The 14,910-nt window shown below is 37.7% G+C and overlaps 1 protein-coding gene across 2 annotated transcripts in view; it reads left to right on the top strand.

Annotated features, from left to right (window-relative positions):
* The window catches only part of RARS2 (arginyl-tRNA synthetase 2, mitochondrial), a 75,267-nt gene that overhangs the window by 33,376 nt on the left and 26,981 nt on the right, over nucleotides 1-14,910 (top strand). For both annotated transcript variants that reach the window (XR_014064973.1, XM_081528598.1), the window contains exons 6-8: nucleotides 9,263-9,318; nucleotides 11,946-12,029; nucleotides 14,668-14,744. Coding sequence is in view for 1 of the 2 variants with exons in the window: in XM_081528598.1 (XP_081384724.1) it covers nucleotides 9,263-9,318; nucleotides 11,946-12,029; nucleotides 14,668-14,744 (217 nt within the window). In the remaining variant the exon portion in view is untranslated. The remainder of the gene's footprint in view (nucleotides 1-9,262; nucleotides 9,319-11,945; nucleotides 12,030-14,667; nucleotides 14,745-14,910) is intronic.

A 14,910-nucleotide genomic window follows, 5' to 3' on the forward strand; every position in this document is an offset into this window, starting at 1 on the left:
TTTCCTTATCCATTCATCTACTGATGGACACCTAGGTTGTTTCCATACCTTGGCAATTGTGAATAATGCTGCAGTGCACATGGGAGAACAGATATCTCTTCAAGATAATGATTTTGTTTCCTTTGGATATATGCCCAAAAGTGGGATTGCTGGTGGCTCACACAGTAAAGAATCCACCTGCAATGCAGGAGACCTGGGTTCGCTCCCTGGGTTGGGAAGTTCCCCTGGAGAAGGGCATGGCAACTCACTCCAGTATTCTTGCCTGGAGAATCCCCATGGACAGAGAAGACTAAGCACATATACTCAAATTATCCCAGATCAGGTTCCTTTATTCTCTTTGCATGTTCCCTTACATACTGGTGTACTTTTCTTTTTGGCATAAGATGTTCCAGTCTTACTCAGACCTGGAATTGTCCATTTCCCCCAAGAAATCCTAGTTCCCTTTTTGTGAGGAGGTATTTAGAAGCCAAGTTCCAGCTATAGGAGTGCTTATTACTCCTGGAACTCAGTTTTTACTGATGTTACCAATTCAGATCCAACATCCCAGGGTCCATTACATGAAATGCATATTATGTAAAATTACCAGAAAAATAGCTTGATGTTTTGATGTGGCTCTAAATAGTCTTCATGGTAACTTTCTTACATGCCATCAATAAAACCATCTAATCTTTGAATTGTTCTTAGGTAACCAAAAAAGAAAAAGGGATCACTTTTGGAGTATGGCTGGCAGGTGACTGCCCATGACCATTATTGGAGAAATTGTATTTGCCTTTTTCAAAGCTAAGGAAAAGTGTCGATGCGCTGTTTTCTCACTTAGCTAGAACTTGCTAGAGCCTTTGTCTTAGTATATGTTTTTGTGGAAGATTTTTTTAAGTGGATGTGGTAAATACGATTTCTGGTTTCTTAACTCATTATAATTTATGGTGATAACCTAAATTTAGTTATGATTAGCACCTGGATAATCAGAGGTGAGTGGGATTTATTTGTACTGTCTTCTGCCACTCAATCCTGTTCTTAGAAAAAGCAGACCCTCTAAGACTTGGTAAACTCATCTGTTTATGACAAGGATTGATTGTTGAGTAAGCTAACCTTCTTATGGAACAGATATAAATTATGAATAAATCTTATGCTACCAGTGTGCTCCAGTCAAGATATTTAAAGTTTAAATGTTGTTGCATCAAAAGAAGAGAGACTTCTACAATCATCCTCACACCAGAGAGGAACTACACTAACTAAGGCCATCACCCAAAGAAAATTGCTTGTCGTTTCAGTTATCTCTTGCATAACAAGCCACTACAAAACTTGATACAGGGAATGGCAAACTTTAGCTCATGGGCAAAATCCAGCCTGCTATATTTTTGTAAATTTGGAATACAGTCTTAGATGTTCATTTACATATTGTCAGAGTGGCTACTTTGATATTCTAGTGCCAATTGAGTACAATAGACAAATAATTGAGATAGAGACCAGATGGCCTGAAATATTTACTGTCTGGCTGTTTAAGAAAAAGTTTGCCACACTACCAATTAGTGTTTTAAAACAACAACCAGTTGTTTTATGTTTCATGTATAGACCAGGAAATTGGGGAGAGCATAGCCTAATGGTTTTGCTTGCCTGTGGTCACTTAAGCAACTCTGGTCATCTAGACATTATACTAGGGCTAGAAATCCAGGTAACTCATTTACTTTTCTGGTGTCTCACCTGTGGGCTGGCCAGGCATCTTTCTGTATTCTCTCTCCAGCAGAGTGGCCAGACCTCTTTACAAAGGTGCTCAGGACTCCAAAATAGTAAAACATCTGGTCTTGTAACAGGTATATCATCACTTATGTCACTGCTGGTCAAAGCAAGTCATAAGATCATCCCTGACTCGGGGCAGGGAAGTAGATTATATCTCTTAACGAAAGAGCAGCAGAGTTTGTAGACACTTTTAATTCTTTTCATTCTATCTTTACATTGATGCAGTATACATACCCTTCTCTGGGGAGGCACTTCAGTACTCTTACACTCCTTGCTCTTACCTAACTAGCAGTAAAGGAATATCAGTAGGAAAGTAGAATAGTATCTGTTACTACACATTCACCCTTGAAATAGTGCTATTGCCAGTTTCTTGAAATGTGAAAAGTTGCCACCCATGCACCATCTTAATGTTCACTTCCTCTTTACCATCCCTTCTCCCCAACCAAAATCAAAATACCAAGACTAGTCTTTCTTAGTCATTGATTCTTTGGTTTTTCTCCAAAGTTTTTGTTTCCCATATAATACTCCTTTTTGTTTATGCTTATAAGAAATGTCTAAAAATAGCCTGTTCCATTTGAATTGTATTCTGGAGGCTTTTTGAACTGCGGTTTATTTACTTACAGATTTGCCTCTCTCAACTTTTTTCCAAAGCAGTTAAGGAAGGCTGGAACTTTTATAAGCACATGATCATTGATGAAAGCAGAGTCCATTTCCCAGCAGTCATCTCTGCTTTCTGTTCTTTTTCATCTGGCATTGGTGGGGGACTAGAGCTGCTTCCTCCCTTAGAAGTTTTCCAGATTCTGTGATTCTTACTGTGGTTTCAAGGGAGAGACACAGAGGTAGACGGGAGGGTAAAAATTGATAGAAAACATCCTTCATGAATTTCTTCTGAAAATGAGAGAGATGGGAAGAGAGGATTTCTTTAAATATATAGTATCTTTAATAGACCAGGTGACTTCACCCCAAAGTAAAGATATAGAAACACTGTGTTCAAGAAACTTGCCCCAGGGACTTCCCTGGTGGTCCAGTGCTTGAGAGTTCTCCTTCCAATGCAAGGGGTGAGGGTTCGATCCCAGGTCAGGAACCTAAGATCTCACATGCCTTGGGGCCAAAATACCAAAACATAAAAAAGAAGCAGTATTTTAACAGGTTCAGTGAAGACTTATAAAATGGTCCACATCAAAAGAAATCTTTGAAAAATAGAAACTTGCCCCTTAAATTGAGATGATGATGGTGATGCTAGGTCAAGGAGCTTGCTTAGAGTCACAGAGCTAACTCTGAATCTTACATGCTTAACCTTTACTGCCTCCCTGATAAAGTGATATATGGTTGGTTTCCCTGTATTTTGTCAGATCCAGGAGGATTGTGATAAAGTGCCAGGGTAGATGACTGTCTCCTCAGACTTTGGCTCTAGCTGGTGGGTAGAGTAAGACTTCAAGCATCAGCAGCAGTTGCCTCTCACCTGAGTCAGCCCTTCCTGTTGTGTTCAGATCAAATCTGCAGGAGCACAGTCAGCAGTGGTAGCCATTCTTCTCTTTTATCAACGCATGTTCCCCCACCCGCTGCTGTTCCTCGCTGTGAAGTGTTCCCACAAAACAAATTGACCTCTGGGAAAATGGGAGTCCAGAAGATCAGGGTACCAGTTTTCACTTAGTAACTGATTCAGTCATCTGGGATGGGACAGTTTATTTCTCTAGTCTCTTATGTGTGGAAAATAAGAGTACTAATATCTTTTCTTACAAGATTGAGGAAATTACATGAATATTTCAGAGTTCCAGTAAAATATCCAAGTTGTAATCCATAGTAGTTACTTTGGTTGCCAAAGGAATTGAATTTGTATTTTCCTTTTCATTGTATTCCCTTCTGAGTAGGAATGTGGTGCCAGAGAATATCAAATTGATATTTCAAGGGAGGTTTTTTTGAAGCTCTAGACAGATTCAGTTCTTCTAATTCTAAAGAAAAAGTACAGAAGTTCTAGCCAACAGGCGCATTAAAAGATGTTCAACACTGCTAATCATCAGAGAAATGCAAATCAGAACCACAATGAGATATCACCTCACACCTAGCAGATGGGGTATCATCAGAAAGATCATAAATAACAAATGTTGGCACAGATGTGAGAAAAGGGAACCCTGGCGCTCTGTTGGAGAGACTGTAAGTTGGTAAAGCCACTGTGGAAAACAGTATGGAGGTTTCTCAAAAAACTAAAAACTTCCATATGATCCAGCAATATCACTCCTGGGTATATATCTGAAGAAAAAAAACACTAATTGGAAAAGATTCATGCACCCCAACATTCACAGCAGCATTATTTACAATAGCCAAGATATGGAAATAATCTAAGTGTCCGTCAACAGAGGAATGGATAAAGATGAGGTTTGTGTGGAATACCACTCAGCCATAACAAAGAATGAAAATTTACCATTTGCAACAGCATAGATGGACTTGGAGGGCATTGTACTAAATGAAATAAGTCAGAGGAAGATAAATACTTGTGTTATTATTTATATGTAGAATCTAAAAAATAAACTAATGAATACAACAAAAAAGAAACAAACACAGATACAGAGCACAAACTTGGGGTTACCAGTGGGGAGGGGTAAGGTAGGGATAGGGGATTAATCATACAGACTACTATGTATGAAATAAGCTACACGGGTATATTGTGCCACACAGGGCAACATTTTCTAATAACTTTAAATGGAGTATTTTCTTTAAAGGTTGTGATTCACTGTTGTACACCTGAAACATATAATGTAAATTAACTATACCTTTTTGCATTTTTAAAAATGTAAAAGCTATGCAAAGACTATATTATTAGATAATAACCTTAGTTTTTGAAAATTCAAAGATGACAAAAGGGTGTGCAGTGAGAAGGCAGTGTCCTCCCTGCCCCAGTCTCTTGGTTCTCTTTATACAGACATTCACCAATATCGGTTTCTTGCTTACCCACCTAGAGATCATACACATTATACATTGTTCTTCTCCTTTTTTCATTAAACAATGTATCTTACATTCCTTTAATATCAGCACATCCATGGCCAGCTTATTATTTTTTTATAATATTTTTTTTAAAAATCAGCTTTATTGAGATATAATTATACAGTTTTCACTCTCCTCTTTTACTTTCATCAAGAGGCTCTTTAGTTCTTCTTCACTTTCTGCCATAAGGGTGGTGTCATCTGCATATCTGAGGTTATTGATATTTCTCCCGGCAATCTTGATTCCAGCTTGTGTTTCTTCCAGCCCAGCGTTTCTCATGATGTACTCTGCATATAAGTTAAATAAGCAGGGTGACAATATACAGCCTTGAGGTACTCCTTTCCCAATTTGGAACCAGTCTGTTGTTCCATGTCCAGTTCTAACTGTTGCTTCCTGACCTGCATACAGGTTTCTCAAGAGACAGGTCAGATGGTCTGATATTCCCATCTCTTTCAGAATCTTCCACAGTTTATTGTGATCCACACAGTCAAAGGCTTTGGCATAGTCAGTAAAGCAGAAATAGATGTTTTTCTGGAACTCTCTTGCTTTTTCGATGATCCAGCAGATATTGGCAATTTGATCTCTGGTTCCTCTGCCTTTTCTAAAACCAGCTCGAACATCTGGAAGTTCACGGTTCACGTATTGCTGAAGCCTGGCTTGGAGAATTTTGAGCATTACTTTACTAGCATGTGAGATGAGTGCAATTGTGCGGTAGTTTGAGCATTCTTTGGCATTGCCTTTCTTTGGGATTGGAATGAAAATTGACCTTTTCCAGTCCTGTGGCCACTGCTGAGTTTTCCAAATTTGCTGGCATATCAAGTGCAGCACTTTCACAGCATCATCTTTCAGGAATTGAAATAGCTCAAGTGGAATTCCATCACCTCCACTAGCTTTTTTCGTAGTGATGCTTTCTAAGGCCCACTTGACTTCACATTGCAGGATGTCTGGCTCTAGGTGAGTGATCACACCATTGTGATTATCTGGGTCGTGAAAATTTTTTTGTACAGTTCTTCTGTGTATTCTTGCCACCTCTTCTTAATATCTTCTGCTTCTGTTAGGTCCATACCATTTCTGTCCTTTATCGAGCCTATCTTTGCATGAAATGTTCCTTTGGTATCTCTAATTTTCTTGAAGAGGTCTCTAGTCTTTCCCATTTTGTTGTTTTCCTCTGTTTCTTTGCATTGATTGCTGAGGAAGGCTTTCTTATCTCTCCTTGCTATTCTTTGGAACTCGACATTCAGATGGGAATATCTTTCCTTTTCTCCTTTGCTTTTCGCTTGTCGTCTTTTTCCAGCTATCTGTAAGGCTTCCTTAGACAGTCATTTTGCTTTTTTGCATTTCTTTTCCATGGGGATTTTCTTGATCCCTGTCTCCTGTACAATGTCACGAACCTCTGTCCATAGTTCATCCCAGAGTGCCTACTCTGTCTATCAGATCTAGTCCCTTAAATCTATTTGTCATTTCTACTGTATACTCATAAGGGATTTGATCTAGGTCATACCTGAATGGACTAGTGGTTTTCCCTACTTTCTTCAATTTAAGTCTGAATTTGGCAATAAGCAGTTCATGATCTGAGCCACAGTCTGCTCCCGGACTTGTTTTTGCTGACTGTATAGAGCTTCTCCATCTTTGGCTGCAAAGAATATAATCAATCTGATTTTAGTGTTGACCATCTGGTGATGTCCACGTGTAGAGTCTTCTCTTGTGTTGTTGGAAGAGGGTGTTTGCTATGACCAGTATGTTCTCTTGGCAAAACTCTATTAGCCTTTGCCCTGTTTCATTCTATACTCCAAGGCCAAATTTGCCTGTTACGCCAGGTGTTTCCTGACTTCCTACTTTTGCATTCCAGTCCCCTATAATGAAAAGGACATCTTTTTTGGGTGTTATTTCTAGAAGGTCTTGTAGGTCTTCATAGAACCGTTCAACTTCAGTTTCTTCGGCGTTACTGGTCGGGGCATAGACTTGAATTACTGTGATATTGAATGGTTTGCCTTGGAAACGAACAGAGATCATTCTATCGTTTTTGAGATTGCATCCAAGTACTGCCTTTCGGACTCTTGGGAAATAGATGGGGAAACAGTGGAAACAGTGTCAGACTTTATTTTTCTGGGCTCCAAAATCACTGCTGATGGTGATTGCAGCCATGAAATTAAAAGACGCTTACTCCTTGGAAGGAAGGTTATGGCCAACCTAGATAGCATATTTAAAAGCAGAGACATTACTTTGCCAACAAAAGTCCGTTCAGTCAAGGCTATGGTTTTTCCAGTGGTCATGTATGGATGTGAGAGTTGGACAGTGAAGAAGCTGAGTGCTGCAGAATTGATGCTTTTGAGCTGTGGTGTTGGGGAAGACTCTTGAGAGTCCCTTGGACTGCAAGGAGATCCAATCAATCCATCCTAAAGGAGATCAATCCTGGGTGTTCATTGGAAGGTCTGATGTTGAAGCTGAAACTCCAATACTTTGGCCACCTTATGCGAAGAGTTGACTCATTGGAAAAGACCCTAATGCTGGGTAGGATTGGGGGCAGGAGGAGAAGGGGACGACAGAGGATGAGATGATTGGATGGCATCACCGACTCGATGAACATGGGTTTGGGTAGACTCCGGGAGTTGGTGATGGACAGAGAGGCCTGACGTGCTGCAATTCATGGGGTCGCAAAGAGTTGGACACGACTGAGCGACTGAACTGAACTGAATTATACAGTACGATGCAAATCACTGTATTTCAACACGCAGTTTAATGAATTTTATCAAAGATGCCCAGATCACATAACCACCACTACCAGTTATGACATCACAGTTTCTCTGTCATTTTTTTTTTTAACCTTCATCTGTATTACTCCCTTTTATTCTGCTTACTTGGGATTTAGTTTGAGCCTCCCTTTCTAGTTTCTTAAAGGAGAGTCTTCGATTATTGATTTGAAACCTTTCTTCTGTTCTGATATAAACATTTTCATGGTATAGATTGGTCTGCTTTAGCTACATCTCATGAATTTGCTAGTAAAGCAGTCCTAAGGGTCACCCTGTTGGCTGACCTTCTCCTAGGGATCACGGTCCTTCACTGTCCTGTTCAGTTTTATGAAACCAGTGTTCCATAAATCTTTCTAGTTTTCTAGTTGTTTAAGGCAGAAGGGTAATTAAGCCTTAGCCTTGTTCTGTCTTGACTAGAAGCAGGAAATTACTTATTTTTTAATCCATAGAACATTTGCTTTCTTTCTAAATAATGATTACATGAATTTCTTTATAGTTTCATAATTTCACAATTGTATACAGGTATCTGTCAGATCAAGGTTTTAAATTGTAATACCCTTAAAAAGGTAAATAACAAGGCTTTGGAGACAGACCACAAGTAAACTGTTGTTTTTACCACTTTCAACCAGCTGTGTCCTAGTTAATCTTTTTTTAATATTGAAAAACTTAGGAAATTTTCAAACATACACAAAAGAGAGAAAATATATATTAAGTCCCATATCCTCATCATCTAGGTTCAAGAGTCCTCAAGATATTGTCAAATGTACTTCATTATCTTTTTTCCTTTTTGAGTCTCAATTTTCTCATCAAAAATAAGAGATGAGAGTACCTTACATCACATCTTCTGACTGTTGAGTTAATGCATGTAAAGTGTGTCAAACTGTGCCTGTGCGAGTGAATGTGCTCTAGATGCATTAGGTATTGTTAAATCTTAACTGCAACTTCTCAACCACCAAGAGTAACAAATGTGTTGCTTGAGAATTTGGAATGGTAAATTCTATTTCTGGTTATCCTGGGAAGCTTTCCACATAAATATTTTATATTTTTGTTTTAATTTCTGATACAGTAAATATTGATAGATATTACTCATATAAACAAAATTCCTTTGTGGTCCACAATACTTTTTAGACATTAAAGAATTGAGAACTAGTGCACTAAACTTAATTTCTAATAATGTACCTTGTTTGTGTCAAAACAATCTCTCTGAATTTCTTCATCTTTTTACCAAGCCTCTAATGTATCTGCTTGCTGAGTGTGCCACTTCTGTGTGTTGTTATGTGACTACCTCTTGAGTCACAGGATCAATTCCCTAAGGATGGTTCTTTCTGAGATCTAATTTATCTTTGCTCTAAATGTCTAATTTTTAAAAATTATTTATTTTTGGTTGCACTGGGTCTTCATTGCTGCACACGGGCTTTATCTAGTTTTGGCGAGTAGGAGCTACTCTTTGTTGCAGTGCACAGACTTCTCATTGCAGTGTCTTCTCTTGTTACGGACCACAGGCTCTAGGCTCATGGGCTTCAGTAGTTGTGGTACATAAGCTTAGTTGCTGCTTGGCATGTGAAATCTTCCCGGCCTAGGGATCAAACTTGTGTCTCCTTCACTGGCAGGCAGATTCTTATCCACTGTACCAGCAGGGAAGTCCTCTAAATGTCTAATTTTTAACTGTCTTTGTCCAAAATTACCAAAAGCTTTAGTCCACAATTATATTAAACTATAGAGCTATAACCTAATTCATTTTAGAAGTCTTGTTTGTAGAACAGAAAAAAATAACTTTTACAATTATCTTGCAGTTCACCTAATGTTGCCAAAAAATTTCACGTTGGACATTTGCGTTCTACTATCATAGGTAAGTGCTGTTAGTTTCACAGAAAATACTAAACATGACTTTTGGGGCAGTATTTGGTAATACAGTCTTATGGTTTAATGCTTAAGTAGCAAAAGGACAAAAAAACAAAAAAATGAAATTTATATGAGCTTAATGCTAATTAAATATGACCCCAAAATGAAAAAAATTGGTTTAAAAATGACAAAAAGAAATTTGTTTGAAAACCAAAAGATTGACTCAGAAACCAGGTATGTATATTTTGATTTTAACTTGTTAAAAGTATTATGCATATTAAGAAGAACTGAAAGATGTGTAAATGAAAACAGTTATATGGGATTGATAGTCATCCTACCAATTTTTTTGTTCATATATTTTGTTTTAAAAAATAAACTCAGTCTGAGTCATATGAGTACTGACTGGAGTTTTCAAGACTGAAAATTGAAACAGGGCTATCCTAATAAAGATTACTGTAATACTTCTTGGTTGTAATGCTTGAGTGTATAGTAGACTCACGATTTCTATTAAAACATGACATTATATAGTAGCCCATCTTAAAACTGCAGTTAGAATTGTGTAATATTAGAATTGGAAGGGACTTTAGAGTTTATCTCATATAATCTGTCTTCCAGTATAGAAATCGGTCTTTTGCATACTTATTAAGAAAGTGATTTAATCTGTACTGGAATGCTCTAAAGATTTGGAGAATGTCCATATTTGTGGTATAGGTTATATTGCACTACAGTCAACTCTCATTGTTACAAAGTTCTCAAGCAGCATTATAAGAGAGGAAATGACAGGACTTGATGAAAAAGAATATAGGAAATATACTGTATAAGAAAAACTACATAAGTCAAAAGCATAGGAGTAATTGATGGGTAAAGCATGATAAACTTGTTTTGACAGTTGTTAAGGGAAATGCTTGAACCAGGAAGAGATAATATTTATTGAAACTTATCATGTTAAGTGTTTTCATGTATTATCTGAACTAGTTTCACAGTAGCCCTGATTATTAAGTCCCATTCGTTATAGAGAGGAAACTCAGACACCAAAAGTAACTTTCCCCAAATCACAAAGCTAGTAAAGTGTAGCAGCAAGGATTTGTAATTAGGCAGCCTAATTCCAAAAGCCTAGGTTCAGGCATTTAGTTGGATTTATAAGACAATAAGTGCTTCCCTGGTAGCTTAGCTGTTAAAGAATCTGCCTGCTATGCAGGAGACCCCAGTTCAATTCCTGGGTCGGCAAGATCCCCTGGAGAAGGGATAGGCTATCCACCCCAGTGTTCATTGGCTTCCCTGATGGGTCAGATGGTAAAAAATCTGTCTGCAATGCGGGAGACCTGGGTTTGATCCCTGCATTGGGAAGATCCCCTGGAGGGAGGAGGACATGGCAACCTACTCCAGTATTCTTGCTTGGAGAATCCCCATGGACAGAGGAATCTGACAGGCTACGGTCCATGGTGTTGCAAAGAGTTGGGCTCGATTAAATGACTAAGCACACACATAAGATAATAAGGTACTACAAAAAAATAGGGGTACGGTCTGAGTACCAGCTGCAAAAGGTGAATCCTGTTGTTGGGACTGTATAGTTTGGGGAAGTCTAGAAGTAGGGAAACTGGAGAAGTAGCTACAGTAATTTGTCAGCTATGCCTATTGGTGAGGGGTTATTTGCAGAAAACTATATCTCCTCTAGTAAAAGCAGGAGGGAATTTACAATGGGATATTGAATAGCTTGCAGAGTTGTTGGAAGTGCTAAAGATGCTTTGGATTAAGCTGACATAGATGATGCCCAAAACTCTACCACAGAACTTCATCAAGGGAGCTTCTCCTTTTCTTCAATTACTCCCGCTGCCAGAGTCAGGAACCTGCCATTATTCCTGGTTTATTGTGCCTTCTAGAATTCAGAGAAGCAAAAGAGGTCACCCATACCCTGTCTTTCACTTCCCTTGGAAGTTGTACGATAGGACTCTAGGACCTCTAGTAGTGATGCCACTGACAGAGCCTCCATCACTGTGCTTTTCAAAAAAAATAAAGGTAACTCCCTTTTCACCTTCTAGATAACTAGAAGTGTATCTGATTGCCCATGACTTCTGGAACCCTAACTGCAAGAGGTTCTGGGATCTGTTACTTTTAACTTTCCGGCCTCTGCAGTATGTGCAGAATGGAATATAGATGTCAAATGTCAAACCTGCATCAGCAGTACAGGAAGGTGGAGGCCTTGGATTCCTGTGTGCTGTTAATTAGGGAGCAGCATGAGAGGTTGGACTTCATAATTGAAAGAAGGTGGAGTGAGCTACTTAAAAAAAAAATCCATATGACTAAGTTCTTAGGGAACAACCAAATTATATATTCTTTGTTAATTACTGAGATTCTGTTATTTTCTGTCCTTGGAATTGGAATCACAATTACTCTGTGTCTTCATAACCTCCATTAATGTTGATGAAAATTGTGAGATTTAGAATAACTACATCCTCCAGAATAATTTTTACTCCCTTTCTGTAATATAGACGAAAACACAATAATGAATGTTTTTGTTTTTAAAAAAATGTTAGTAAATTATGTCAAGAGAATTTTCTGTTATGCTTTGATATTAGATGGTTCTCATGCCAAAACATATAAGAATGAGAAACTATGTATTTTATTGATTACTAGGAAATTTTATAGCAAATCTCAAAGAAGCTTTAGGACATCAAGTAACAAGAATAAATTATCTTGGTGATTGGGGCATGCAGTTTGGTAAGTAAGTTTGAGGTTTTATTTTTCACATCATTGTTAAGTTTAATTTGTTGTAATATCACGCTACTTGATCATCTGGACAAAATATGGGCAAACTCCCATTGGATGAAGTAGTGCCTCCTACCTGTTTTTTTTTCCTGATAGCTCTTTTCCATAAATCTTGTATTTTACTTATTAGAATAATTCTCACCATACAAGTAAGTTTTGGGGGGAGAAAACTTCATACATACAGAACAAGTCCTGAAAAATACAGGCTTTTGTGGCTTTATTAAAGTAGCTTACATTCATTAGTTAAATGTAGATGTAAGTCTTAGAGGAAAAGTAAGACTAGGTATACACCCTTCTCAACAGCCTCCCCCAGCCAACCTACAGGAAATGGGATTTGTCATACCCTGAGCCAGTGGCCTAGAGGAAAAACAAACTGGGATATTTTGGCTTCCCCTTAAATTGTACAAGTCATGGAGTGGGCGATTGGTCAAAATGAAAAGAGAGGAAAAAAAAGTGAGACCCAAAGAGTTGAATGCCACAGATTATCTCTAATGTCACGAGATTACTCAGAACCGTTCCCAGCTCATATACGGCAGTAATCAAGGTGTGGACAAGATAAATGAAGTTGATGTGGTAGGGATGGACTAGTAGCATGTAAAATGCAAAGTTTTTATTAAAATCTCAGGCAGCTACCATGTGCATTTTAAGATCCAGCCCTTGTGTCATCTCGGAAAAGCATTCTCTGACACCTCGACACACCCTTGCCCACTTTCTCACATCACCAAGTTCCTAGTATCCAGCTCTACCCAAATGGGCTTCTTTCTTACTGTATTCTTTTGTATGCTACTCTCCCCTGCTAGGTGAAATGTTCCATGAAAGCATGGGCTGTGTCTTAGTTATTTTTGTATCCATCGTGCTTGGCACATAATAGGCACTCAGAATGATGAAAGAATCTGTCTTGGGAAGTCTTTCACAATCTATTCCAAAAGAAAGGTTAGGTTACGTTTTAAATGCTAAATACCATGTTCCATATCTACTGAAATGAAATCAGAGTTTCTAAAAGATAAATTTATCATGATCTTCTCTTATGAACGTTATCGTCTCAGTTAATAAAAATCTTTTTAGACACTAAAAAGAATAGAACTTGAACCTAACAGTGCCCTTACTATTCATTGTGGAGGAACAGAAAACATGCCTTGCGTTTAAAAAACCCACCTGCAGCTCACAGTGGGCACTCAGAGTTTTGGGCTCTAACTCATCAGTCATATTTAATAGATGGCATCCACTTTATATGAGTTTGACTGATTCAGGCACTTCACAGCCATTAGCAAATATGTGATTATGATATTCATTAAATTTTAGCTGCAGGGTTTTATTGTAGCAGTTTTTCCCTAAAGGACTACTGTAGTTAATGATCTGTCAACATTTCCATCAAATCGTCATTGTTAAAGAGTTTTAATTTTGGCTGTTCATCTATCCCATTTTAAAAGTTGGCCGACAGTTCTTAAGTACAGAATTAATTTTTGAAAATGTATTAGGTTGAATGTCAAATGGAATTGGCCTTTACTTTTCCTGTCTCCATTTTTTAGAATGCTTTGGGTGTCTTTTCACACCCAGCTTCCAGGACCCTGAATCATGATCACATTTGCTTTTGCTTAAAAGTGAATAGTGCTGGTACTTATTTTAGTCATCTTCTAGTTCCTGTCTAAGCTCCAAAGATCACCTACCCTGTGTTTAGTAACATTCCACTTTCTGCTGAGCCTGTATAGAAAAATGTACATCAGCAAGGCCCAGCAGCAATAGCTTCTTTAGATCTGAAGCTAGATAACTGACATAGAAACAAATTAGTTTTTTAAAATTGCACTACCTATAATTACTCTTGGCCCAGGCTACATATAACCTTCAAATCCAAAATTGTGGTCACTTTTTAGCAAAATATCTTAAGAATATAAATATTCATGGTCTGTACTAAGAATTTTCATTGTCATTTTCAAACCTCAACTATTATTTTTTTTAAAGTTGAAATTAATACCATCTCTGAATTTTGAACTTACAAAAGACTAAAAAAATAAACAAAAACTTAAAACAATGGCAAGTGAAAGATAAATATATAGCCAGATAAAAACATTTTGTCACCTTGAATGAGAAGAGTAATCAGTTTTACTTTCAGTTATTTGAGAACTAATAATTGTAACACTAATCTGATTCCTATCTTTATTTTCACATCTACAAATTTTAAAAGATATTTGAAATCACTTCCCATCACTGTCTTTTCACAAATTTTAAGGGTCTAGTGTGTCTAGTGCCTGGTAGCACGATGTCCTTCTGCAGAGTAGTTGCTCAATAAATGCTTGTTTTACTGATGTCTTGTAGGGAGGTAGGTGTTGAGCACTGTTAGCATAAATTAGTCCCAGACTCTGCCTTTGAGCTCACAGTCTTTTGGTTTCTGTGGAATTAATTTCAGTGAGCCCTTCTATATATATTGAATTTGTGATTCAATATATTGAATTTGACTTGTGTCAGTTCATGGAGTAGCAGGACATGATAGTGTGTGTTTTGCAATATTCTTAGGATGCATACCTGTTCCTTGCCATGACTGTTCTCTACTGTTCTATTTTTTAATTTTCTCATTTATGGATTATTGTGGTAGGTCTTCTGGGAACTGGCTTCCAGCTCTTTGGCTATGAAGAAAAACTCCAGTCCAGTCCTTTACAGCATCTCTTTGAAGTAAGTTGGCGAAAAAAAAATTAGAAAACGCTTCATCATTTTTCAGAGTACAGTGCAGCTTGGTAACACATTTTTACTCCCAGGGGCTTTGGAAAAAAAAAAAAAAAAATGTTCCTTAAAACAAGGACCCAAAATTATTGAAAATATTGCTTATATTTTACTAAGG

This window comes from Giraffa tippelskirchi, chromosome 9 (genome assembly GCF_054371585.1).
Source record: "Giraffa tippelskirchi isolate mGirTip1 chromosome 9, T2T-mGirTip1v1.2.pri, whole genome shotgun sequence".
NCBI classification, from domain to species: Eukaryota; Metazoa; Chordata; class Mammalia; order Artiodactyla; family Giraffidae; genus Giraffa; species Giraffa tippelskirchi.